The sequence below is a fragment of the Punica granatum genome, chromosome 2 (genome assembly GCF_007655135.1).
Source record: "Punica granatum isolate Tunisia-2019 chromosome 2, ASM765513v2, whole genome shotgun sequence".
Taxonomy (NCBI): Eukaryota; Viridiplantae; Streptophyta; class Magnoliopsida; order Myrtales; family Lythraceae; genus Punica; species Punica granatum.
This window is the reverse complement of record NC_045128.1, coordinates 27,958,802-27,985,767: the sequence shown is the minus strand read 5'-3', so window position 1 is coordinate 27,985,767 and position 26,966 is coordinate 27,958,802. Positions and strand designations below refer to the sequence as shown.

General features: G+C 35.4%; 3 protein-coding genes across 6 annotated transcripts; 2 read left to right on the top strand and 1 right to left on the bottom strand.

Moving 5' to 3' along the window:
* Positions 1-2,111: 2,111 nt before the first annotated feature.
* On the bottom strand, positions 2,112-3,725 carry LOC116196953. 2 transcript variants are annotated; one of them, XM_031526922.1, is made up of 5 exons: positions 3,415-3,725; positions 3,255-3,304; positions 2,907-3,055; positions 2,579-2,669; positions 2,112-2,448 (listed from the first exon to the last, which is right to left on the bottom strand). In XM_031526922.1, the coding sequence occupies exons 2-5, from the start codon at positions 3,261-3,263 to the stop codon at positions 2,383-2,385; spliced, it is 315 nt and encodes a 104-aa protein (XP_031382782.1). In that variant the 5' UTR covers positions 3,264-3,304; positions 3,415-3,725; the 3' UTR covers positions 2,112-2,382. The 2 variants fall into 2 exon arrangements, 1 of the variants encoding a protein (XP_031382782.1); XR_004154935.1 differs by lacking the exon at positions 3,255-3,304 and having other exon boundaries at positions 3,415-3,718.
* A 10,098-nt stretch (positions 3,726-13,823) lies between these two features.
* LOC116197213 (transcription initiation factor TFIID subunit 15) lies at positions 13,824-17,937 on the top strand. 3 transcript variants are annotated; one of them, XM_031527280.1, is made up of 8 exons: positions 13,824-14,043; positions 14,236-14,446; positions 15,085-15,413; positions 15,530-15,730; positions 16,112-16,195; positions 16,595-16,676; positions 16,746-16,872; positions 17,417-17,937. In XM_031527280.1, exons 2-8 carry the CDS (start codon positions 14,351-14,353, stop codon positions 17,677-17,679), a joined length of 1,182 nt encoding a protein of 393 aa, XP_031383140.1. In that variant the 5' UTR covers positions 13,824-14,043; positions 14,236-14,350; the 3' UTR covers positions 17,680-17,937. The 3 variants fall into 3 exon arrangements, with proteins under 3 accessions (XP_031383140.1, XP_031383139.1, XP_031383141.1); XM_031527279.1 differs by having other exon boundaries at positions 13,827-14,043; positions 14,336-14,446; XM_031527281.1 differs by having other exon boundaries at positions 13,831-14,043; positions 14,336-14,446; positions 15,533-15,730.
* A 5,359-nt stretch (positions 17,938-23,296) lies between these two features.
* Positions 23,297-26,966, top strand: LOC116196933 (aldo-keto reductase family 4 member C10-like). The gene is made up of 4 exons (XM_031526892.1): positions 23,297-23,601; positions 23,875-24,574; positions 25,579-25,833; positions 26,352-26,966. The coding sequence occupies exons 2-4, from the start codon at positions 24,005-24,007 to the stop codon at positions 26,610-26,612; spliced, it is 1,086 nt and encodes a 361-aa protein (XP_031382752.1). The 5' UTR covers positions 23,297-23,601; positions 23,875-24,004; the 3' UTR covers positions 26,613-26,966.

Genomic DNA, 26,966 nt, shown 5'->3' with positions numbered 1-26,966 from the left:
TGCAATGGATAATCTGAAGCAGAAGCGGGTCGACGTCATGGGTTTGAGAGCGTCGTCGAGTCTCGAGAAACAGAGACCGGAGGCTGCAATGGATAATCTGAAGCAGAAGCGGGTCGACGTCATGGGTTTGAGAGCGTCGTCGAGTCTCGAGAAACAGAGACCGAAGGCTGCAATGGATAATATGAAGCAGAAGCGGGTCGACGTCATGGGTTTGAGAGCGTCGTCGAGTCTCGAGAAACAGAGACCGGAGGATGCAATGGATAATCTGAATAGAACAAAGCCGAGGGGCACGTGCAGAGCGGCAGAAGGCCTGAAGCGAAAACAGCAGAGCGGCACGTTCAAGGGACGAAGCGTCGAGACCAGCCCACTTCGCAAGGCCACGGAAGACGTCGTTCTTGCATTCCGACCTGAAACTGTAGCACGAGTTGTTATCAGTCCAAGCAACAAGAAGATTACATCGCTCACTCGCAGCGCCAAAGTCTGCATCTCGGACTAGGAGTTTAAATCGGTTTGCCAGAACTAGCGGAGGCTTAAAATCCAGCGGCAAAGAGAGGAGGCCCGTAGGAAAATCGAGAGCATGACATGCACAGCTGGTTTTTCGGATAACCTAGACGCCGTTCGTGAGTTCGAGATGTTGTTGGGAGTACGTGCGCAGTGGAGTTCGATGCTGTATTGATAGTGAATCTCGAATACTGTTTTGGTGAATCGGACGGAGTTGGCAAAATTGGGACTTAGCAGAAACCCGATCAAGGTTGTTCGATCTAGCAAATGCGGAATGTATAGTATACACTGAGAGTTCGGTGTTTTAGTCGGAGTAAATTTTAGTATTATGTTTCCTGATCTACTTCATTGAGTACTATCGTGTAATCTGATGTTTGCTCGTACATCTGCTGATTGTATTGTAGGAAACCACATCTAATCCCATTGATAAGTTCCAATATACATACACATTACCCACGAATCAGCCACGCTCTTTACGTAGTCGTACCCTGATGGTTAGTGGAGTGTTTAGGTCTTCAACTTCGGACGGTGCTATGCCTAAAGCTATATTATACTGACGCACTGGATTTTATCTTTACGGATATATATCCAAGCATCATCACCTAGCTATTGGCGCATCAATGTCGGGTTCAAGATGGCCCGATAATCATACTAACTAGCCTATAAACGTGCCATATTTGTTTTTGGTTTTGTTTAAGAAATTTTTCGATTGATAACTTCTTAAAATCTTATGAACAACTGTTCAATTTATATTAATATTTTTTTATTTGATCAAGATTTAAGTATTATTTAAAAATATTATCATAACTATACAGTTGTAATTTAGATCGACAAATGTGTTCTTTTTATGTATAAATACAGATTATATACAAATATATCATGACAACTAATTTAAATTTATTCTAACAAAGTCCTCTATCTGTAGAATAATAACAGTTTAGGCAAAAAAAAAAACTTATCGAACTAAGTTTACGTTTGGTTTGCTGGAATGAAATAAACAGGGAATATAATAGACAATGAATAGAATAAACATGGAATATAATATAAATTCTAATTAATTTTTTTTATTTGGTTGGAGGGAATAGCAAAACTGAAAATTATAATTCTGATGTTTTATTGGCTTAAATAAGAAATGGAAAGAACAGAAATAGGGTAAAAAGACAGAAATGCTCTTCATGCTAAATTTAATGGATTTTATAAGATAAATAGATAACATTAATAGCAATTTTTATAATTAATAAAAAAATTAACATTTTAAATAATTTAAAAAGTAAATAATTTTCAAAAATTAATTATTTTAATTAAATTACTGAAAATTATGATTATTAATAAAGTAATTATTTTAATTAGAAATAGTAAATTTATTAATATTTAAATGTTTATTAATAATGAATTAATAATATTATTTTTTAATTGTAATTATTAGAAATAATTATTTAGCAATGTCGGCCCATAACTATTCTGTGAAGACTCCTTTTCAAATTACACGAGAAATTCTCGTAGTCCGTACTGCGTCACCCCTACTATTTGTCTTGAACATGACGAAGATCCAATGAAATGAATAATAGTTGCACACGGGTGATTTTAATAAGAAGGAGAAATCCAGAGTATACTACGTAATAGTTATTATTCATACCAAATGAAACAGCTCAGTTGGTAGGGTAATGTAATGAATTACAGTGCTATACATTTCAGGCTCCATACTAATTTACAGAGGAACTCATCCGAGCACGAAGGGAAAAGAACTTGCAGGATTCTGGCTCTCAAGAGACTTTCCGCACAGCAGCTATCTTGTTCGGCTCTCTTGATCCACTAATGGAGTTTCAATTTCCTCAATCCACTTCAACAGTAAAAAACTCAATTTGCGAAAGCTTCAGAGGATCAACTAGATGCCAGCATTTCAAGGTTCAGAGGTAAATATCTCAAGTCAGATCCAACATTATGGTTCTGCGAAGCAAACATCAGATCAAAATTAAACTAATCGAGAATTGACAACATTAAAAATCTGGGGGACTAAGCAAAGGAAGAGCTCATGTTCGAGTATGTGTGATATTGTGTATCAAAGGAGATTTCTGACCTCCCTAGAGACTCCGACCTGGGACAGAGAACTGAGATGGTTGCTCTCCATGCTCGTTAGCAACTGGGCTACAGTTTTCAAATGAGGAACACTGCAAAGATCCAACAAGGCATGTCAAATTTGCTGCATAAAAAGAGTTCTTTTCTGTGACGTCTAGTGGTTTCAAAGAATACTAAGGTACTAGAAACGAAATGCAACAGGCTATCGGGACAAGCTTTATACTGTAGTCTCAGCTTCAGATACCCATGATAACTCGCATTGCTATCCTAATCATTCATGAGATTGGAAGTGAAACGATCACTGCCTGAACGAGTAAAAAAAATCAAACCTTTGCAAACCATTCTCTACGTGTGGGTCGAGAGAGGTTACAACTTGAGGCATCTGCTCCAGTATTTGCGAATTAATAAGGAGGAAAATCGGAGAAGATACGTTCGAGTACGTGGTCTTTCTCCTTACTGCTGCCTTCACACTAGTTGTCTGCATAGCAACAAAATCAAGTTAACCCTTGAACCCCGAATACAAATAGCAGCATAACCGTATAATAAACCCGGAATCCAACAGAAACTCCGCAATAATTTACAGGAAATTCAACACTAAACAACAGAGACCCCTCTGGAACACAATCTTATGCCTCAAATTGAGAATCGCTCAGATAACAGAACAGAGGTCGACGCACATCAATCATCAACGCAAGGGCTATCAGCAACTCGTACAGAAAGCTAACACCTACAGAAAAAAAAATCGAATTTTGTATGGAATTCTGACTCTTGCAATAAGAAAACATCCATTAAATTGGTTGCCCTTGAGGAAATAAACAACGGAGGTAGAGAGCTTACCGATCCGAGGATGGTGTGCTGTCGGGTCTTGAAGATTGAACTTGAAGAAATTGTTGGGTCAAAAGAATCTAATCTACTTGGTATGTGCAGAAGGGAAAAGGAAGGATGATGGGCTGGACGACCCTCTTCATCTTCATGAATTATTGATGAAGAAGACGACAAGGAAAGCCTGACATGTCGGAGAGTCGCGGGCTCGAGGTCGCGGTCGAGGGCTCGAGGGTCGCGGGTTCGTCTTCGTCTCTGTCTCTTCCGAGGGTCAGGGGTTCGTCATCTCTCTCTCTATCTTCGATCTTCGTCTGCAGGAAGGAGATAAAGTTGGATGGCATGAGATTGTGATTTGTCAAGAAAGTTGAGGGCATTTTCGGGTTTTCAAGTCATTTTCCGGATGGAGATTAGCCAATCCGGACGTTCGAGGGAGACACCCGGATTCCTTATGCAAGCCGGATAACTCTTCCGATCCGGAATACTATTCCACATTCCCACCAACCAAACGTCGAAATGAATATTTCATGCGGAATAGGTATTACATTCCATACTTAATCCTGCAAACCAAACATGCCCTAATAGTTGAAGAAAAAACATCACAATATTTAGTTTTATTTACAATTTCTTAGAAAATTAATTGTGCTTCAAGAGAAACTTTGTTTTAATAACTTAGAAATAGTAAATATCCAGCCCAAAAAAAAACTTAGAAATAGTAAATGTATAAGATACATTTTCATTAGTATTTCAAATATTAGGGTAGGCAATGGATAGCAATTTTTGTTAATCGCCTCGAAATAAATTATATAAAGTATTTATACAATATATATTTTATAATGTACAAATGAAAATTTTCTAATTATAGTTATATATCATATCTTAATATACAATACTAATTCAATATGCCAAGCATTTTTTTTCCGTTGGGACAAGCTTGTTATCTTTCAAGAAGATAAATAATTTTCAGCTTTCTTCATATTTTCTAGATCAAATTATTTTCTTGGGGCAAGAATTGATTTTTTTTATATCCTTTACTTATAACTATTTTTTTATAATTTCATATTTTCATTTATTAATCGATGTAAGTTAAATTGTATATTAACATTAATTCTACCCACAATAAAACAAAATAACTCATACAAAGTCAAATGGTAGACCCCATTTATACAACTTTTTTCCATAATAAAAAAAATAACTTATACAAAATCAAATGGTGGGTCTCAGACATAACTATTTATACAACTTTTTTTCCAAATCAAAATATGATTTTAAAATGTTACTTACAAACCAAACGCAACATTAATCATTTGGAATAACTTTTAAGTTTTACCTCAACGAAATTTAATTTATTTTTAAAATTTTAATTATTACTTTAAAATTAATAAAAGTTTACTTTCTTAAATTAAATTTTTATGGTCATTTTTGTTATTTATATATATATATATATATCTATATATAATTTTGTGAGCGCGCACATGCAGGCATATAATCAAAGATATGCAAGTTTATGAAGAAAATTATGCAAAATTTTCATGTAATGTACTTGTCTAATATTTCTTATATTAAAATCGAATACTTTTTTCTTAACTGTGAAATTACCAATTTCTTCAATTCGTAATTTATATTTCCATTTGTTAGTAATAATTAATTTGGAAACGTATTAATGAGATGAATTGTAAAAATATTTTTAATAATTATTGAAATTTTTTGAAAATTACTTTCTCACCATATAAAATTTGAAATCTATTTTTGTATTATTTTAACTATTAGAATAGATTTCTCTATTGTTACTTTATCAATTAGTGGTTCGTTTTTAGTATGAAATTGAGGAGAAAATTTTGTAAAATAAGACCTTTGACTTGTATTTTGTGTGAACTTTTACTAATAAATGATTCACTATCAGTGATACTTTTCGCAAGTTGAATATAAGTTATGTGTTTATAGCAATGTGACTGAATACATATATAGATACATATTTTGAATTTTAGCAATAAATTATTATTTTACTATAAAAGCTAAGCTCAAAATCAATGTAGTTTTACATAAAATCAAATGTATTTAATGTTAACATCAAGATTGCAATTGAAAGAAACAATATGAACATATTTTTCTTTGATATTTTGTCTAATATTTCCTATATTAAAATCAAATTTATTTCTTAATTATGAAATTACCATTTTTCTTATATCATCTTTTATATATCTGCTGTTTTCAGTAATATAAAAATATATTCATGTGATGAATTGCGAAACTTTTTCTATAAGAAATATTTTATCTTAAATAATTGTTGTCTCACAGTCTTAAAATTTAAAATTCATTTTTTGTATTTTCACTATTAGAATAGATTGCCTTTGTTGTTACTTATTAATTAGTGGTTTATTTTTTATAGGGGTTTTTACCTAAAATGGCCCATGATTTGTCCGTTTTGTCAAATCTATCCCATGCTTTTTTTTTGTCAAATCTATCATATGGTTTACTTTTTGCATCAAATCTATCCCGGCGTTATCTTTTCCGTCAACATCTAACGGCCGTGCTGACGTGGCACATGGAGAGATAGTGGGCCACACTTGCCACGTAGGCGCCACGTCAGCACACCGTTAGATATTGACGGAAAAGATAACGCCGTGATAGATTTGATGCAAAAAGTAAACCATGGGATAGATTTGACCAAAAAAAAGCATAGGATAGATTTGACAAAACGAGCAAACCATGAGCCATTTTAGGTAAATACCCCTTTTTTATAATGAAATTGAGGAAAGAAGTTTGTAAAGTAAGAACTTTGACTTGTATTTCGACGATTGGATAAGGGTTTGCCCATGGTGATATTGTTATTATTAATAATGAAGTTTGTCCCTTTTTTACAAGAAGTTACGTGAATTTATTACATTCGACATACGAAAAGTCAGTGATTGAGAAGCTCACATTTCAATTTTTTGGACAAATGACATATAATGGTGAACACCATGACAATTATATATTATATATAGATATTTTAACTTCTTCGCTTTTAATAATATATATTTAACTTTTCACTCTATATTCTATATATATATAGTTAGAAAAGTACCATGCACTTTCTATATCTAAATAATTTGTAGAGTTAAAAAAATACTATAGTTGTATTTAATATATTTTTCGCAATTCTATATACATATAGTAAAAGAAAATTGCTATATTTATTACACATATATTAGTGCAACTAATTAATAAATCTTTAATTTTATTTTCTAGAAAATGCTTCAAATAAAATATCTTTTAACTTATCTACCTTGATAAAAACTAAAACATATTACAGCAATTAAGTACATGTATATATATATATACCATCGATAATATACTAATAAAGGAGTATTTTGTACTATATTTTAATATTTTAATTTTTCTATGGTTAAAAAAAATCTATTTTCATATTCTTATGCAGCATGAAAATTACTAATATGAGATTTGTGAAAAGATAATTGTTTACTGATGAAAACAGATTTTATGCAAAATGAAAATGCAAAAATTCATAAAAGAAATCACTTAGTAAAAGAATTAATTTTATTTTTCTTGCAGTTGTATATTTCATTCATGATTTGAGTTCCCAAAATACGATTATATCATAACATAAAATCTTTCAATTAGAATTTTTAATTTTGATAATATTTTAACACAATTTTGAGCAAAATAAACAGGAATCATATTCCTATTTATACAACTGAAAACGCAAAGGTTACAACTGAAAAGTAAAGTCTTCTTTACATGCGTATAGTCTTAACTAAAAGATATTACATTATTGGCTTTTGAATAGCGAAAGTAAAGTGTACAAAAAAATAATAAAAGAAAACACTATTCTTAGTCAAAAAGGTTTTACTATATCCTAATTGTCTCATGCAGGAATCTTTCGTCTCTGTTCTTGTCATCTTTTTATATTCTGAATTATCTACTTGCATCTCAAACTGTATGAGAGACACTGACTTTTCCATGTTGAAAACAAGTTTCGAAATTCGCCTATTAAAATCTACTCTTTGCAAATTAATAGAAGAGGTTCTTGTCGTATGAAAAGAGTTTCTAGAAGGAGTTGGAGAAATACCAAAATATTCTCGAAAAGAAGAAATTCTCCTTAAGGCGCAGTCCTTCAAAGTTTAATTGGACACTTCCGTCTTCAAATTTTATTATCCTAGAAGGCATACTACTAGAAGAACTGTCAGATTTCGACATTATTTCCTTGAGCTTCCATGATTTTGGAAAAAATAATTTCTTCCCATTTTAAAGATTTGGATGTTATGACGCCTAATCTTTGCATATTTACTTATATTAAAACTGTCTCGCCCATTTTTTAAGTTTATAGAGCTTCTGGCGAGAGGTTAATGGCCATCAATGTGTAGTAAATTCTATATATTAAGATCAAACATTTTCCTTGTTTTGCAAAGTCATGATTTTACGTTTGGACAATTAAAGTAGCTAATACTAAAGGGTCATCTAGATATATGAAAAAGTTAGGATAACAGTTAAAACATACATGACCATTATGCAAATTTGATTCTAAAGCTGCTAGTAAGGATTTCTTAAAGGAAATAAATCTTGCATCTCTTAAACAGACTAGAATTGGTACATCTAGTCATGCCCTATGTAAAGGTTTTACTGTTATTTGTACTAGACCAATATGTAAAAACTTATATTTCGTTATATGTTCTCTTATAGATTCTTTCGCAAATAATTGCAAGTTAATAGCTTCTTCAGAGATGGGTATTGACTTTTCAACCTTTTTAATAGTGTAATCTTGAAGAGAATAAAAAGTTCCAACTTCATATATTTCTTTCTTATTAGTCTTGGGAATATCCCTATTTTGTAAATGCTGTTCTACATTCGCAATTTGAACTTCTTGTGTGTTATGAAGATCTCGGTTAGATCCCATCGTTAGCGTAGAAAATTCAGTTTGAAAATAATGGAAAGAATAAATATTATTAGTATCTAAACTAGCGCTGGATTTTTTATGAGAGAGTTTTCTGAATAGTTCAAACATATTAATTTCTTTAGGGCAAATTATACAAAAAAACCTAAATTTTGTAAAATGTCTCAGTTTTATCCTAAATTTTATTTTGTAACAAAACAAACCACATGTTTTGATAATCGTCTCAGATTTGACCTCACGTTACCTTCCTTTAAGTTTGCCGTCTATTTGCCTACGTAGACTTCACAAGACTCACAAAGTTTACACATCATCTGATAAATCATATGATTTTTTTTTCATTACATGCCAAATTTATGATGAAATTGAGACTTTTTTGAAAATTTGAATTTTTTTATTTAACCTATCTTACTTGTTTATAAATTTATGTTTGAAGTTAACAGTCTACGTATGCAAAATTGATGGAATTTATAACAGATGTCATTTTTGAGACAATTTAGGAAACTTATGGTTTGTTTCGTTACAAAACAAAATTTATAACAAAACTGAGACGTTTTACAAAATTTAGGTTTTTTTGTGTAATTTGCCCATTTCTTTAGACAAAATATTGTGTAAATTGAAGATAATCCTAGATATATACTACGGTCCATTTATAAAATAATTTGAGAAATAATAAATAAATTAAAATAGAAAATATACGTATACTGTTAACTAATAAGGCTTAAATTTTCATAGTTTATTTTGATTATAACCAATACATATATATCAAGTAATATAAATTTTGGTTAACTACCTCGTAATCTCCTGTTACAATTCCAAGGTTGTAATTAGAATTGCTGTTGGCTCCCTCTCCTAGAGTCGATGGACTAAAACGGGGTGCTGACAGTATGTATTAATAGATGTGAACAAATTCAATGATTATTTAAAATTTAGTATACTGATATATGAAATACTCAATATTAAATTAAAGGCCATACCAAATACATACTAATTATAATTGTGAATTAAAAATTTCTAAAACTTTCTGCAATAAAATATACATAAAATATTATCTTCCAATCAATATTAGTCTAACATAAATATTACCATCAATGCAGTTAATAAAGAGAAAAATAAATTTTGTAACAACTAAAATTAATGGTATCATTATGATCATTAAATTCTAAATTGTTTTCATATCGTGAAAGTATATGTATATGTTGGATTTGGAGCTTATGTACTCATTGCCAATAGGCATGTGGAGAGGCTGTTGTCCCAACATTCGATATGATTTCTTGGCTTGGGTTTCTTCTTTATTGAGCAAAATTCATGTGGCACCTTATAATTTCCGTTGGCAAATTCCTCGAGAGTATACATAAGAAGAAACAGTTTATCAAGTACCTTATGAGTCAAGGGTTCCAAGCAACTATTCGAATCATGCAATTTCTTCTATGTTGAAGTTTGATTATGCATACTCTTACCATATTTTGAACTGCAATAAAATTTTTAATCTTTAACATTTCTCACTAAATATATCTAAATAATATAAATTTACTCGCAATACGAGATTAATGAGTAGTTTTCTTCCTTATATATTATGCTAGATTCTGTTACACGTGCATTGCACGACAACTTTAACTGCAAATATAATTGTATTTAATTAATTCAAAATTTAATTATTTTTAGTTAAATTTTGTAAGTTTTATAAAGAGTTATTTCTTTTTTGTATAGTATATATAATATCTAATAATTATATCTAAATATCTCAAGGAACTATAATTAATCCATATATTACTACTATATTGAAGGAGGAGTAGTGATGCAACTTTTTTAAAATTATCATTTCTCCAATTCGGTTAAGAATTAATAACCATAAGTTTTGAAGATAAGTTTGTAATTATCATAAGTGTTTAAGATATATTAAAAATAAAATATTTCATCTCCAACTATATCTATGCATAGGTATTTTTTATTTATAAACTCTCAATTTATATGCATTTGCTAATTTAACCTTATTTAATCATAATTGCATATATTTACAATAAGCCATTATTATTATTATACCACATTCAAATGTATATGTATAATTATATTTAGATTAATTTTTCGTGTCTCTCGAATAATTATTTGTTATCAAAAGTTTGAAATTTTCAATATTAAAATTTATAGAGTAAAAACAATTTATATGTGATATATTTTATACATAGTCCATATTAAACATTATTGTCGAATTTAATTTCTAATTTTATAAATACATATTTAAATTTCTACATGTTATGAATCTTTATTTGTTAAACTCGTGCAATGCACGGATCTAAAAATCTCGTCTATAACATAAAACCCTAAAACTACTAAAAGAAAAGGCCATTAAAATTTAGACCAAAAGAATATAATGTAAATGTGCTCAATGGCTCGATCAGAGGAGTTCGGCTTCCTCCGTCCGCTTACAGTTGGACTTTACCTCACCCTCGTGGTGGGCCACCTATCAGGCCCAATGGGCTTCTTCTGTTTCCTAACTCGGGCCTGGTTTCTTCCTTATTGGGCATCGGCGTGGAGAAACACAAAATATATTTATTTAGAAAACAAAAAAATAAAAAAGTAATATTATTTTAAAAAAATTTGATAAACACAAAATATATTATGCATATAACATAAAATAACCATATTTTTTTTCGGTGGCTTGTAGTTTTTTTCGGTGAATAACTTCAATAACCCTATTGATTGATTACAAGAATTTCGCACCCTGCGTTTTCTTTACATCCTCCCCAGGAGAATTAGGCTGGGCCGGGTCCCGCCATGCTTGGGCCAACCAGGCCCAATGGGCTCCCTCGATTCCTGACTCGGGCCTAGTTTCTCTCTCATTGGGCCTCGGAGAGGAGAATCGCGAGACCGGACCATGCGCGGAAGATTCTCCGTCCGGTCCGGTCCGTCCGATATATGCTAAGCAAGAGTCAAAGATATCAGTGGAATTCTCTTGACTGATTTGAGTATATTTGACGCAGACTGAATAGGAAACGTTTAGTTGATATATCCAGATTAGGAAATCTTTACTCTGGATTTTCAAAATATCAAGACTGATTTCCTCTTTTATTCATTCCTACCGTTAGATAAGTGGGTTTGGAGCTTGGATAAAACAGGAAATTGCGATCTATTAATATCTCCTCTCCTACATCGTCTCGCACTCACATTACACCGTATCAACATTTCCTTTCGTTTCTTCATCGCATTACCTGCTCTGAGTTTCGAGCCATGGTAGTAATTCGAATTCCGGCGAAGAGGTGCTATCGGGATGGAGTTAAGGAACCCGAGGCAGTGCAGGGTCCAGAGAGAAAGAAGCAGAAGCGGGTAGACGTCATGGGTTTGAGAGCGTCGTCGAGTCTTAAGAAACAGAGACCGGAGGCTGCAATAGATAATCTGAAGCAGAAGCGGGTGGACGTCGTGGGTTTGAAAGCGTCTTCGAGTCTCGAGAAACGGGGAACGGAGGCTGCAATGGATAATTTGAAGTAGAAGCGGGTGGACGTCATGGGTTTGAGAGCATCGTCGAGTCTCAAGAAACAGAGACCGGGGGCTGCAATGGATAATCTGAAGAGAACAAAGCCGAGCGGCACGTGCAGAGAGGCAGATTGCCTGAAGAGAAAAAAGCAGAGCCGCACGTTAGCGAGACGAAGAATCCAGACCCGCCCGCTTCGAAAGGCCACGGAAGACACCGTCCATGCACTCCGCCCTGAAACTGTAGCAGGAGATGTTATCAGTCCAAGTAACAACGAGATTACATCGCTCACTTGCAGCACCAAAGTCTGCATCTCGGACCAAGAGTTTAAATTGGTCTGTGCGAACTGGCGAATGCTTAAAATCCAGCGGCAAAGAGAGGAGGCCCGCAGGAAGATCGAGAGCGTGACATGCACGGCTGGTTTGTTGGATAACCTAGACGCCGTTCGTGAGTTCGAGATATTGTTGGGAGTACGTGCGCAGTGGGGTTCGATGCTGTATTCGTACTGAATCTCGAATATTGTTTTGGTGAATCCATCGGAGTTGGCAAAATTGGGTCTTAGCAGAAACCCGATCAAGGTTGTTCGATCTAGCGAATGCGGAATGTATAGCATACACCGAGAGTTTGGTGTTTTAGTAGGAGTAGATTTTAGTATTATGTTTCCTGATCTACTTCATTGAGTACTGTCGTGTAAATCTGACGTTTGCTCGTACGTCTGCTGATTGAATTGTAGGAAACCACATCTAATTCATTGATTAGTTCCAATAAACCCTATTTTACATCGTTATACGTATACAGTACACGCGAATCAGTCCCGCTCTTTACATAGTCGTAGACCAATGGTCGGCGGAGTGTTTAGGTCTTCGACTTCGGACGGTGCTATGCCTGAAACTATATTCTATGGATGCACCGGACTTTACATTTACGGACATATATCCAATCATCATCACCTAGCTATTTGGTTCAAGATGGCCCGGTAATCATACTAACTAACGTATAAACGAGCCGTATTTGTCTTTGGTTTTGTTTATGAAATTTTTCGATTGATAACTTCGTAAAATCTTACCGACAATTGTTCACTTATATTAATATTTTTTTTATTTGATCAAAACTTAAGTATTATTTAAAAATATTATTACAACTATATAGATGTAATTTAGATTAATTTTTCGTGTCTCTCGAATAATTATTTGCTATTAAAAGTTTGAAATTTGCAATATTAAAATTTTGAGAGTAAAAACAATTTATATGTGATATATTTCATACATAGTCCATATTAACCATTATTGTTGAATTTAATTACTAATTTTATAAATATATATTTAAATTTCTACATGTTATGAATTTTTATTTGTTAAATCCGTGCAATGCATGGATCTAAAAATCTAGTCTTTAACATAAAACCCTACAACTACTAAAAGAAAAAAGCCATCAAAATTTAGACCAAAAGAATATAATGCAAAACAGAGCAAGGCGCCCGTTAGAATATTCTGTTGCTCTGTTTGATCCGCTATTGCTTCGGAAGAGATTAAAAAAGAAAAAGAAATAGGTTCTAAATTGGATACCCGTAAACTGTAGTTTAATACACATTCCGAGAGGAATTTGATCACAACGCGTTATAGGGTATTGTCTGGTTTCAAAATCTCGGAATCGCTTTTATATAGGATAGGGTCTAGTTACGATGAAAAATACCGAGTATCCGACAAGCCGTATAAGGCAACTTTTGCCCCCATAAACAGAGGGAAAGCTCTCATCTCTCTATAGCCTTTGAAAATCAGAGTTCCGCCACAATCGTCGTCGCACTGATTGCAAAATAATCTAGAACAATAAAGGACTTCGATCACCGGATTGAATCCATAACATTCGACTCTATCAGTTCATCCCCAGACTCTTATCTGTTCATCCCCAGACTCATAAATATTCCAAGTCTTCCTCAGAAGGTATTATTAATCATAGAAAAATGGAAGTCCAAATGTACAAGGAGGTAATCATAGAAAAAACAAAAGTACAATGAGTGCAAATGCAAACAAGCCATCTAAGGAGCATTTCGTATCCGCCTTCAAACTACAGGGCCCGATTTGAAATTAAGCATAAACCTCATCTTCCTCACCCAACGTTTTCGCTCTGAAACATCGTTAAGTTTCGATGTAGCAGAGGGACTGTGCCTGGGAGGAGGGAGAGAGAGACGCCTTAAACCTAACAGCAGAAGAACCTGCTGTCTCTCCCGACAGGGCAAAACCCTTCTCCGGTTCAGCTGGCGTTATCTTCCCTTCTGCGCTCGTTCTAGGTACCAATCGCTGTCTCCTTACTGCTTTTCGTCAATCGGCGCCGGGACTCGGATCGTAGACGATATTGAGGCTTCGCCTTCTATTCTCAGTTTCGCATTCCAATTTTGATCTTTCCGCTGTCACAGTCCTTTGCAATTCATCTTCGTTTCTCCGCCTTTCCTCTTTCTTTTGATTACCCTCTTCGATTTTAGGTTTTGCTGGCAGCCCGCCGTATCCCATTTTTCAGCTGTTAATTTCGGCGATTTGCAATGCAAAGGTGGTGTAATTTCTGTTTCTTGCTCTGAATTTTAGGAGTTTCGGAGCTCAATGGCGGGTAATGTTTCGGTATATGTTTGTAACCTGCCCGAGGGAACTGATGAAAACATGCTTGCGGAGCATTTCGGCACTATTGGTTTGCTTAAGGTAGGGTCTGTCTCTCCAAGCACGATCTGCGTGTTTCATTCCGTTTTACAGTCCATTCTACCGTTAGAATTGATGCTCAAATTAAGCTCATGGCAACTTTGCAGCGAGTACATTCAAGGAAGATTTTTTTTTTCATAAGTAACTCTTAGCCAAAAAAAAAAAAAGTTTCCCGTGGAAGTGTCATTGAAAGTGACAACTTAGATACTTGCAGCTCTTTCAGAACAAAGCTGTATCATAGTTTGAATGTTTATTCCTTATACTCTTTTTCTATTTTTACCAAATGGGCAGTTAGTCCTTGTCGAATTTGGTTATTTTCATGATAAGCTGCGCAAATGTCTTCGCACGTTAACCTACAAACGAAGTGCCTTAAGGAGCAGTTTATTTTCTTTGGAAGATACGTTTTTACCTGGTGAGAAACTCCAAGATTTCTTTTTTTTTACCTGGTAAGTATTTGAAACTAGAAGAAAGATGGAATTTTTTTTTCTGTAGTATGCACTTTTATCTAATGTGCTTGAGAAAGTCGAAACAAATTTGTTAAAAGGCAGGTGGAGAGCAATTTTCAGGAAAGAAAATGTCATGATGGACCGAGTTTTCTTCCTTACTGTGTAAAAGATATGTCTATGCTCCATCCCTTGTAGAAAGACAAGCGTACAGGACGGCCCAAGATATGGCTCTACAGAGACAAAGAGACGAATGAACCTAAGGGAGATGCTACTGTCACATATGAGGATCCCCATGCTGCAGCAGCTGCTGTTGAATGGTTTAACAAGAAGGATTTTCACGGAAGTATTATTGGAGTTTTCATTGCAGACATGAAGAGCAAAGACAGCAATGATGCTGGAAATCTTGGCGTATTGGAGGAAAATGCTGAGGATGTAAATGGTGGTGTTGGAAGGGGTAGAGGTCGGGGTGATGCTTCAGGAAAAGCATGGAAACAAGAGGGAGACTGGTTGTGTCCGAATACAAGGTCTGTGAGTGACATTGGTGAGCAGCTTCTTCTTGCTTACACGAGCCTTTGCTTAGTAGTCTGTTTCCATATCGTACTTTGCTATCTAAATTTCTCCTGATCACTTGTTCTGTTAGCAGTTGTTCCAATGTAAACTTTGCATTTCGTGGTGTCTGCAATCGCTGTGGAAGTGCTCGACCTGCTGGTGCTGGAGGTGGTGGTTCACAGGGTGGTGGCCGTGGGAGGGGCCGGGGTACTCATGATTCTGGGGCTGCAGGCCGTCCAGTTGGTGCTGCTCCTACAGGACTTTTTGGTCCAAATGATTGGCCTTGTCCAATGTAAGAGTGTAAAACTGTATGTATGGACTTGCTTCCACTTTGTCTTCACTGATGACCTCTTTTTTCTGTGGGCTAAAATTACCATAATATCAAAACATGCTACCACTGGTCTGTACAATATTAGTGGTTAATCGGTTTCTTCTGTGGTCACAATTAGATTATTGCTGAGTGGTTGATGATAGTTGTGTCAACGATCACTAAAGTTGTTCGTTAATATTTCTTAATGTAGTTTTTGGAGAAGCAATGACCCAACATAATATTCCAATTAAGCTTATGTCAAAATTTCAGTGCTTTTGCTTGTCGATATTTCATAAGCATTTTTAGATACGCTCTCAGCAAGAGTTCTTGTCTTTGTATGCTTCTTAATTTTCCTGGTTTCAGGTGTGGCAACATAAACTGGGCAAAGCGTACAAAGTGCAACATTTGCAACACCAATAAGCCTGGTCATAATGAGGGAGGTGTAAGGTAGTGTATATATCTTTTGTTTGTGTATTTTTTCTTTCTCCCTTTTGGTGGTTGCAGTATATGGTGAAACATGATAAAGCATCTGTAATACTTGTGCAATTTCTTAAAACTCATATGTCACAGTGTTATCCATTTTTCTTTTTTCTGTTTGTTGATTTGGTACTCAGAAGTCAGAACAAAGCTCGTATTGCAGTTTTGACTATGTGATAAGCATCGCTTGTTATTAGTGTCTGAGACTCTTATTCTAGAATATTTCTTCGTTACAAGGCGATACATCCGAAAATCTCACCTTTATAATGCAAGCTTCTGTAGCCTTTCGCACTTATGCATTGGTTCCTAATGGCTGTTACTTGAAAGAGTTCTCTAGTTGATATTTATCAATTGAACTTGTGAAAACAGGGGAGGACGTGGTGGAGGTTATAAGGAACTTGATGAAGAAGAAATTGAGGAAACCAGAAGAAGGCGGAGGGAGGCTGAGGAGGTAAGAATCAATTGAACCTGCCTTAACTATTGTTCCAGGAAAGGTTCTGAGTTTTGATTCTGAATTCAGGACGACGGCGAGATGTATGATGAATTTGGAAATCTCAAGAAGAAGTTCCGTGCTAAAACTCAACAAGCTGAAGCTGCTCAGGGCATACCTGGTGCTGGGCGTGCAGGGTGGGAGGTTGAAGAACTAGGTATGGTGGAGCTTGTTTGGTAAAGTTTTTGTCTTTCTGTGTGGCTTGAAGATTGAGCTCAGAAAGGCAGGCGTATGAATGCATGCATGAATTTGCTTTTCTGAACCTTTTCCCACCTGAGATGATGTATGCGTGTGGCATCCGATTATACATGGCCTGGTAGAATACTTCTTGTCCTTCTAATATGTACCATTTGCCATCATCATCTTCATCATCATCGGCTTTCCTGTTATAGTTGTTTTGCCTGCCAACTGAAATAGATTTACCGCTAAGTGGAATAACTATGGTGTAGCCTCAATATATGCTGCACATTTCTCTCTTTATATTTAATTTATACAGCATGTTCTTTAGGATTTTGAATGGGTTTTCTAAATGTTTTATGGAGCAGTTTTGGCTTGTGTTGAGGAATTTCTTGTATAAAGTACCCTTTAAATGGGCTGCATGTAAACTGTTTTCATATGGAAGCATAAATTCTGCAGGGCAGACTCATGATTGGGATTTTTTTTTCTGTGTGTAATACTAATTGCTTTAGTACTGTCTGCAGTTGTCAATGATAAAGATGGGAGGGAAAGGAGCAGAGATAGAGGAAGGGAACGGGAACAGGAACGGGAAAGGGATGACAGGGAAGGTGGCAAACACAGAGATCGGGACGAGCGAGATAGACGCCACAGTCGAAGCAGAGAGCGTGACCGTGGAAGAGACCGTGATTACGGATATGACAGAGACAGAGACCGGGACAGGGATAGAGACCGGGATTACGGGCGAGACCGGGATCGTGACAGGGACAGGAGCAGGTATCGTTACTGAGGCTGCAAGGGGGAGTTGCCTAAGTATTCATTCTCCTGCTGTGTCTTCTGATTTGAACATTCTGGCTTGACGTAGATCTCTAGCGTAACTCAACGTCAAAAAATTCTCCAAGATGCATGTCGGGATTTTGGATTTTGGGTTTGAATACTGCAGCTGCATTTGTGTTGGCCCGTTTATTACTCTGCTTGAATGTCTTTTAAATTTTTGCAAATCTTTACATGGTGTCGGGGCTGGTAGTTGATTTTGCGTTTTAGAACCTAGTACGCCTCTTTGAACCAAATCCGCACATTTCCGATGCTTTTCATCTGTAGATTCGATTTCCTTGAGCAGTCCTTCCTGCTTACTCGGTTCTGGTGGAATTGTCAGCGTGCATTGCATGCTCAAACAGGGAACTGTCCTTGCTACGATGCAGTCTGACCGAGAATTGAATCCGGCCAGAATGATATGATAATATGTTAAACTGACACCACCCAATCATTCATTTCATGTTTTTCACGATGAGGGCCACACCGACAATTACTGTCGCTTACACGATTCAGTACTGAAGAAAGAGTGACAAAGCAGATGGCTGAAGTGTCATATGAATCGGAACAATTTTACACAATTATCTCAAATTATTCTCTGCTTCCTTCCTGTCATGGCATATCTCAGTGGATGGATATGGAGCGAGGAGGAGGTTTCTGAATGGACGATGGGATATTCGTATGCTAAGCGATGAAGTTTTTGAATCAATGACCTCCATGCGAACGTGCCATAGAAGTTAGCTCTATGGAATACCGAATGGCGAATACGGCTGAAATGATGAGACTATATGCGGGCTCGGTTAATCTCCCCCTTTCCCTTCATAAATAGAGAACTGTTGTTAAAGTTTCTCGACTTTTCCTAATTTTTGACGCGTCTACATAATTTTTAATTCGTACTTCACGATTTCAATATGTTGTCTTTTATATACTTTCAATATATTTAGACAAATTTTAGTTCATATTATAAATTTAAATTAGTTTCACCATTTCGATGTTTAGATAGACTAATTTTATTCTGACCCTACCCCTTTGATCTATCTGAACGCATTCTTAGTCACGTTATTTGAATATCTCATCTAATATCTTTGCAAATCGTTTCTAATAAATTAGTCAGTATTTAACATATAAATATTTATGATAACTACTCAAATAAGAAATTAGAAACATTTATATGTAACATAAAATGTAAGAACAAAATAAAATAACTCAAAGAATACCTGGTTGATTTGCATACTTTTGTAATAGTTATATTATATATAGATTATAAAAAATTAATCCCATCCATTTGATTAGTCTAATTCATGGATTGATCAATCGAACTTGACCGCTACGTCAATAAATCTAGTAATTAAAAATTAATAGGTTCAAAAATTATTATTGCAATTTCTTTCTCTTTCTCTTTCTCTTTTTTAAAAAAAAAAAAATTGGTCAGGAATATACCTGATTAATAATTAATCTATTAGCTTGTGACTAGATTAAATGGTTCGATTATAATCGATATAGCTCAATTCATCCAGTTGGTCTTGATCCACGGTTGATCGCATATACGACTGATCGCGTAAATGTGAGTAAATCTTTTTGTGCTGCTAGGTGGATACTATTATTTTCGTCGGCTTGCAATGAGGATAAACATTGATTGCTCGTGGTCTCAACGGATTTTAATGAGATTGAAGGAGCCCGTACAAAGTTTGAAGGTGAAAAGTCAAAATTAAAAAAAAAAAAGAGAGAAATCAGTAAAAGTTTGTGCTATTTTATTGATTTTTTTTTTAATAATGAGGGTGTTCGGATTTCTCCCCATCAATCTCACAATCTATGTAAATATCTTGCAAACATACGAGACATGTAAGTTTTACCACATGCCATACAGATGACCCACAAGCACAATAATTCTGGTCATTTTGTAATATCATGGACAGAGATTAATCCCATGATTTAAAATATTCCAATGGCACGTTTTCTTTCATAAAAATGCGTGGAAGAGTGTCAGAGTGGGTTCGTTTTGTGTTCGGTAGGTGCTGGTTGGATGCTGTTTCTTCACCCCCCCAAAAAAAAAAAAAGTCTTTATTTTCATTAGAAAAATCAAATTTTAATGACTTCGAAGATGTTATTGGAAGGTATGATATGAGGGAGGCGTCTGGGGTCCGCCGGCGGAACCATTTCGCCAGCACCCACCACCGTTAGCTATGAAGACTAAATCCGAGCCTTCCGTTTGTTTTACTCCTTTAGTAGGTTACCGGTTTTATTTTTATTTATTTATTTTAAATTTTGGGGATTTTCGGAGAAATCTTCTCCCAAATGGGCCAATTTGAACTAAGTTATCACCTAATATGTACCGGTTATCATCGAATAAGTAAATAATAATAACGGGAGTTCATTAGGTGACAAGTAGGCCAATTCGACATAAGTTATCACATATTACAAGTTAGTTTCAAGATTATGTAAATAGTGATAACAATTGTTCAACTTGTGATAAATGAGCTAATTTGAACTAAATTATCACCTATTATGCACCGGTTATCACTGAATAAGTAAATTGTGATAACGAGAGTTCATCAGGTAATAAGTAGGCCAATTAGAACAAAATTATCACATATTACAAATTAGTTATCTCAAGATTATGTAAACAGTGATAACAAATGTTCAACTTGTGATAAATGGGCAAGTTTAAACTAAGTTATCACATATTATCTACCGGTTATCATTGGTAAAGTAAATAGTGATAACGAGAGTTCATTAGGTGATAACTAGGCCAATTTGAATCAAGTTATCACATCTTACAAATAAGTTATCTCTAAATTATGTAAATAGTGATAACCGTTGTTCAACTTGTGATAAATGAGCCAGTTTGAACTAAATTATCACATATTACAAATTAGTTATCTTAAGATTATGTAAATAGTGATAACAACTGGTCAACTTCTGACAAATGGGCCAATTTGAACTAAATTATCATGTATTATGCATCGGTTATCATTGGTAAAGTAAATAATGATAACATGAGTCCATCACGTATTAACTAGCCCAATTTGAACAAATTTATCACATATTACAAATTAGTTATATAAACATTGTATAAATGGTGATAACAATTGTTCAACTTGTGATAAATAGGCCAATTTGAACTAAATTATCCCCAATAATGTATTAATTATCATTGGTACAGTAAATAGTGATAGTGTGAGTTTTCAAGTGATAACTAGGCCAATTTAAATTAAGTTATCACATCTTACAAATAAGTTATCTCTAAATTATGTAAATAAATTATCTAATTGATGTTATCTCCGAACATAATTTTTTGTCATAAAATTAGTTTAAAATGTCATTAATATACTAATTTAGACTAAGTTATCATATACTCAACTTGCATTATCGTCGGAGATTTAGTTTTGTCATGCCACATTTTGAACAAGTGACAAATATCAATTTGTACAAAATTATCACTTTTTCCACTGAAGTTATCCCATAAATTAAATTTTATGATAACTTATATTTTGTAATTGTTATTACAATTCAGTACAACATTTTCGAAATATCTAAATTTTTTTTTATTACCATTCATTTCCAATTTTTATTTTCAAAATTTTATTTTATTTGATTATTTTTTAAAATAAATCTGCAATTTTTCATTTATTATTTGCTTTTATATAAAACTAAAAAAAAAAGTGATTTACCAGTTGACCGGTCAGAACCGGTCAACTAGTAAAGGGGCCCTGGCGCAACGGATCTGCCAGCGGAACCCCACACTTTTCCATAATATAAGATGTCAAGACAAGCTGCCCATTTTTTGTTATTTTATTTTAATTCATGATAGGAATCGGGGTCATGGAAAAAATATTCAATGACAAAGCACAATGTCCAATTACGATTCAAACTAAGAAATTATTATTGATTCAAACATATATTTAAAAAAGATAACGTGAGAATTCTCTTCAATAAGCATTTTTTTATGGCACGATTGATATTTAATCTATATATTATGTGAACTTTAATGGATCATGTGAAACAAAATTATCGAGATTAATTTGATAAAATCCAAACAACCAAACTTGATTTGACGTAGGAGAATTGATATTGACAGGATTTTATTTTTATTGTTCTTCTTCACAATAAGGTCAATTTATTAAAATACGTCAAGAATCCAAATCAATTACGTTATAGTACCCATCGTATTTCAATTAAAAAAATATCCAATTATAAAAATAGAGATGTCAAAGGACTTGTGTGCCTGTTGGGGTCTATGTCTTTGGGTGCATAGAGCTTGACAAATGAAAAATAAAAAATAAAAAATAAATCCCAATGTTGCTTTTTGGCTGCATAATTATTTGTCTTTCTTTGTGACTTTTTGGCGAAAGGAAAAGCTCTTTTTGTCTTCTCCTTTTCTCTTGTACTGTAAACACAATGATAATTGCACGTTGCTCCCAATGCTCTTTTGAGTTGCTCAAGATGATCCATATAATTTACAAAGTATGTCAAGTCAGTCCTCACGTCGGTAGTAGATACCGGCATAATATTCTTTAACAATAAGCCAAAGGCACACCCGGTGCAGTGGATGATAGGAAAGAGGAATAAAAAGATATATAAGTCCCACCAACGAAAATATATATATAAATTTCTATTTTTTCTATTGAAAGTGAGCATCTCTAGTGGATTGAATTCGTTTTTCAATACTAACAATATATTACCACTAATCCTTTTAATTATATATATATATATATATATATATATATATATTTTTTTTGTGGTTTAGTCGTGTTTCTTACTTATTAATCCCTAAAAAAAAAGACTGCATAACAAGACTCTAATTTCTTGTGAATGATCGTGGCACAAAATTGTGCCGACTACATGCCCGTTGTAATCTAAAAAAGATCATATATTGATTAATGCTTTGACATGATCCTCGTATAAGAGAAATAAGAGAGAGAGATGTTAGAGTCTTTCTTGCTTTCCAATGTTTAAAATGAAGAATATAATAAGTTAAGCTATAAACTGGTAAGACCATGCGCAAACATTTGCGCCTATTTTTATTTTTCCTTTAACTTGCCCCGACCCCATGAAACTATATGAGCTAGCCTAGCCCAAAAGGCCGACTCAAATGTCAACATTTGTTAGTGTTAGATCCCTAGATGTTTATTTGATATGGGATTCGAGTTTTAACTATAGTTAGTGTAGTACTGTCTGTCACCTCAAAAATTCATTATTCTGATACTTGAACTGTAAATGCGGAGCTTGAATCATAAGTTCTAAACTCCGACACGAGGTATTGCCAAAGCTTGAATCATAAGATCCATTTGTACAGTACGTAAGAGGTGCGCCCTCTCGACTTATATTAACAATTCAGAGCGCTTCCTATACTTGACATGGGACTTGTGGATTCTTCGGATAGTAGGCGGTCGACATGAGATATAAGTGGAAGTAATTTGAGACGACTCAAAATTATAAGGATCCTTTCCTGACCACCCAAAACTTTAGGGAGCAAATCAAATTAACCATGACAAATGAAAATAATTAATTTTTCGGTGAGAAAATACTTAATTAATAATCGGGAAAATTTGGCAGGAAATTGATCTTAAAACAGCTAAGCAGTCTCTCTCTCTCTCTCTCTATCTGTTTCTCTGCCCTTTCCCTCCTTCCTTCCTTCCTTCTGTCGCCATTGTTGACCATTTGACCTCTCCTCCCAGTTTTCGCTGGCTTAACAACTTCTTCTTCTTCTTCTTCTTCTTCTTCGAACCAAAGGCTGCTTCCTCCAGGACTGAGAGCGTGATCCGCTTCGTGCTTCGCGCATTCCGCTCCGACCGCCGCAAGCAATCTGTGTTCTGCTCGCTTTCTTCATTTCGAGTGCCGCGCCGTTCCTCTCAATTCGCGACCGGACAGTTCTTTCTGCTCAACCTCGAGCTCTAAGGTTTGAATTTTTTTTGTCCCAATTGCCTGAGTTTGGTTTTGCCTAGTTGTTTAGTCCTCCGGAGCAGGGAAGATTCTAGATTCCGTGGTTGGTGAAGATTTCCGTAAACACTGTTCATTTGTCAATCCCGTTTCCTCCACTCAATTTTGATGTGCTGAGTTTTGTTCTTGTGCATTTCTGGATCTTGAGCCACTCGGAATGCGATGAAATCATGATAGAGTTTCCGTTTTTTCTCGATTGATTTGCGCTCATCGGGTTCCTTGGATTTGACAGGACCGAATCGCTGTTACTGTCAAACTGGAGACTCATTCAAACCGGAAGAGGAATTGGACATAGATATCTCTTTGACATTTCTTCCGCCAAATATATCTTGTTGGTTTATCTTGTGAGATCACAAGTGGGAATGAAAGGGAAGTGCGACGGTGCCGGCTTGTATTTCGTGCTGAACACGGGGGCCAAAATCCCGGCTATTGGGCTCGGGACATGGCAGAGCGGTGGCGACCTCTGTGTCCAGGCTGTTAAGGTGGCCCTCTCTGTTGGGTATCGCCACATTGACTGTGCCCATCTCTACGGGAACGAGATTGAGGTTGGGGAAGCCCTAGCTGAGGCATTTAAGCTAGGCTCACTTAAAAGGGAAGGCCTGTTCCTCACCTCTAAGCTCTATTGTAACATGAACTCTACCAATAAGATCGATAATTCTGTCAGAGTGTCGCTCAAGAATCTAGGGGTTCAGTACTTGGATCTGTATCTCATGCATTGGCCTGAGAGCACTGGGTTTGGTGATGCAAGTGACCCACCTTTGAAATTGGGAAGCGAGTATAAGCAGTTCCTGAGTAAATTGAAGAAGGCATGGAAAGCCATGGAGGGGTTGGTCGAGTCGGGTCTGGTTCGATCCATTGGAGTCAGCAATTTCAGCATTCAACAGATTAAGGAGCTCCTAAAGTTCGCAAAGATTGTTCCTGCTGTTAATCAGGTTTGCATGACTATTCCTCTAATCTTGCATAGTCAGATAATCGTAGATTTGGCAGAACTTAACGGCTTTTCATTGCTGAAACGCAGTGTAATATACAATATTGTGAAGCATTAATAATTTATTTGTTTTAGTTGGTTTTTATTGTTGATTGTCTTCTATATTAAGCTACAGCGCTGAAATTTTCTCCCCCCATTTAGACACTGAATGCTCAGTATTTGCCAGTGTCACTGAGTGAGGAACAGAAAGCATCTTATTCTATCTTTAGGTTTCTAGGTGTCCTAACTTAGATGTGCAAGTCTCTGGATACGTTTACTCCGAAGGTTTCATTACAGTTCCATGCGGTATCAACAGTACAATATGACTTGATATTTATATTTATGGTCACTATCTCTAGATAGATTAGATAGGATTTGCATGTATCTGGGTAAAATAGCCGTCAGTCATTTTTCATTATGCGCATGCCATCTGTCATTGATTAAAAAGCACTTGCAGATACCTGTTTATGATCCTCACGTTGAGTCAGAGTAGCCTTGGCATAAATAATGAGCCACTGTACTACATCGAATTTATTTAATATAACTGCATGCTTTTTTGGTCTTATACATGCAAATAGTCTTGTGAGGTGCATGAGCACGCTATAGGATGATCTTTGGCCTGCATCCAGGGATGCCCTCACGCTTTTGTGAAACAGTTGCAGTCATCTAATTACTAATAGGCTGTGAAATGAGTACAAGCAATCAGCAATGAATGACAGTTCATCTGTATGTGCAGTGGTAGAGTATAAGATTTTTTTTTTCCCAGTCTTTTGTCTGCTTTACACTTCCCATTTTTAAGTGCTGTTATTGTCTTATATTTGAAAGGTATATTTCTCAGTTGCAATTCTGGTACAACAGAAGAAAGTTTATATGGATTAAGGTTTTTCATGACAACTTTTTATGCTGTCTTGCATGCAGCATTTTATCGATGAATTTGAAATTCATGACTAAGAATTCCTTTTTTGTTAGGTGGAATTGCACCCTTTCTGGCGGCAAGATGAACTTGTAAAGTTCTGTCAGACAAAAGGTATCCATGTGTCTGCTCACACACCTCTAGGTGTACCTAGTTCAAGTCCGGTACAATCAGATAGTGGATCAGGTGGGGAAGATGAACCTGGAACTCCACGTATATCATTTCGAAGGTCTCGATCAGTTCATGGGCCAATGCTGAAGCTGTCAGTTGTTTCAGAGATTGCGAACAGACACAGAAAGACTCCAGAACAGGTACTTCACTTTCCAAGTTGCCTTATCGTTCTCAGCCAATTCTGTAGAGGCCATTGTGAAATTAATCGCTCACATCTAAGTTAGAACCGTCTGCTGCAAGTTGACGCAATGAACACCAAGGAAGAAATTCCATAGAGAGAAATGGGAGAGACGGCAACTAAGAACCGAACTTCGTTCAATTTATGCAGTATAAACCACAGTTAGGAACTAAATCTCAAATGTTTCCAAATAGGCAAGATCGCATAAATACACTTATCCAGAGAACAAAAGGATTTCGAAGTCTAAATAATTTTTTAATTCTTCAAATCATCCTTATAACATGTTTTCATGAAATCTTTAACTGGATATGCATTAATGAAGCATCTCCTTAGTTACCTTTTTTCACTTTTTGGTCTTTATCATTACAATATTGATTTTGAAAATCCCAATATTGGAAAATGTAGGGATATTCTTCACCAAACTATTGGATTTTCTTACACGTTCTCATGTATGTGTTTATTTCTTGTCCATGTATGCAGGTTATCTTGCGTTGGGGACTGCAAAGGGGGACAAGTGTCCTACCCTGTAGCCTGAACCCGGATCGTATAAGGAAAAACATTGACATCTTCAGCTGGTCGCTGTCCGAGGAAGAGCTGAACCGCTTGAATCAGATAGAGCCTCAGGTGTGTTTGTTCGGAAACGGCCCAATAAGCAACCAACTAGACAGCAATTTCATGCTCGGAGGAGGGCCTCTCCAAGCTGTGCACGAGATGGAGGATGATGTAGAGTCGAATATCTAAACACTGGTGGCGCTTCTCCATACATAAGATGGTGACGTTCAGCTATTAGTCGTTTTCTGATCAATCAACAATGTTGATATCTGTGGATGGTGCTGAAATACATGTCAATAGGGTGGTGTTGAAATTTTGTATCTGTTGGGGGTTACGCTCTCTCAATGTATCCAGTTCAGCTATGGTGAATAGTTTCATTTTCCGGGTTCGTTCTTATGACGATTTTTAACTTCTCTCCTACATAAGTTTCCGGTCGGACCACATATTTATGAAGTGAAACATAGTCGACTTTGTTGTTGGCGTAGAAGTAGGTTTGCAGCAACAAAGGAATAAGATTGAAGGAGAAAACAGGTGTTGGAGATT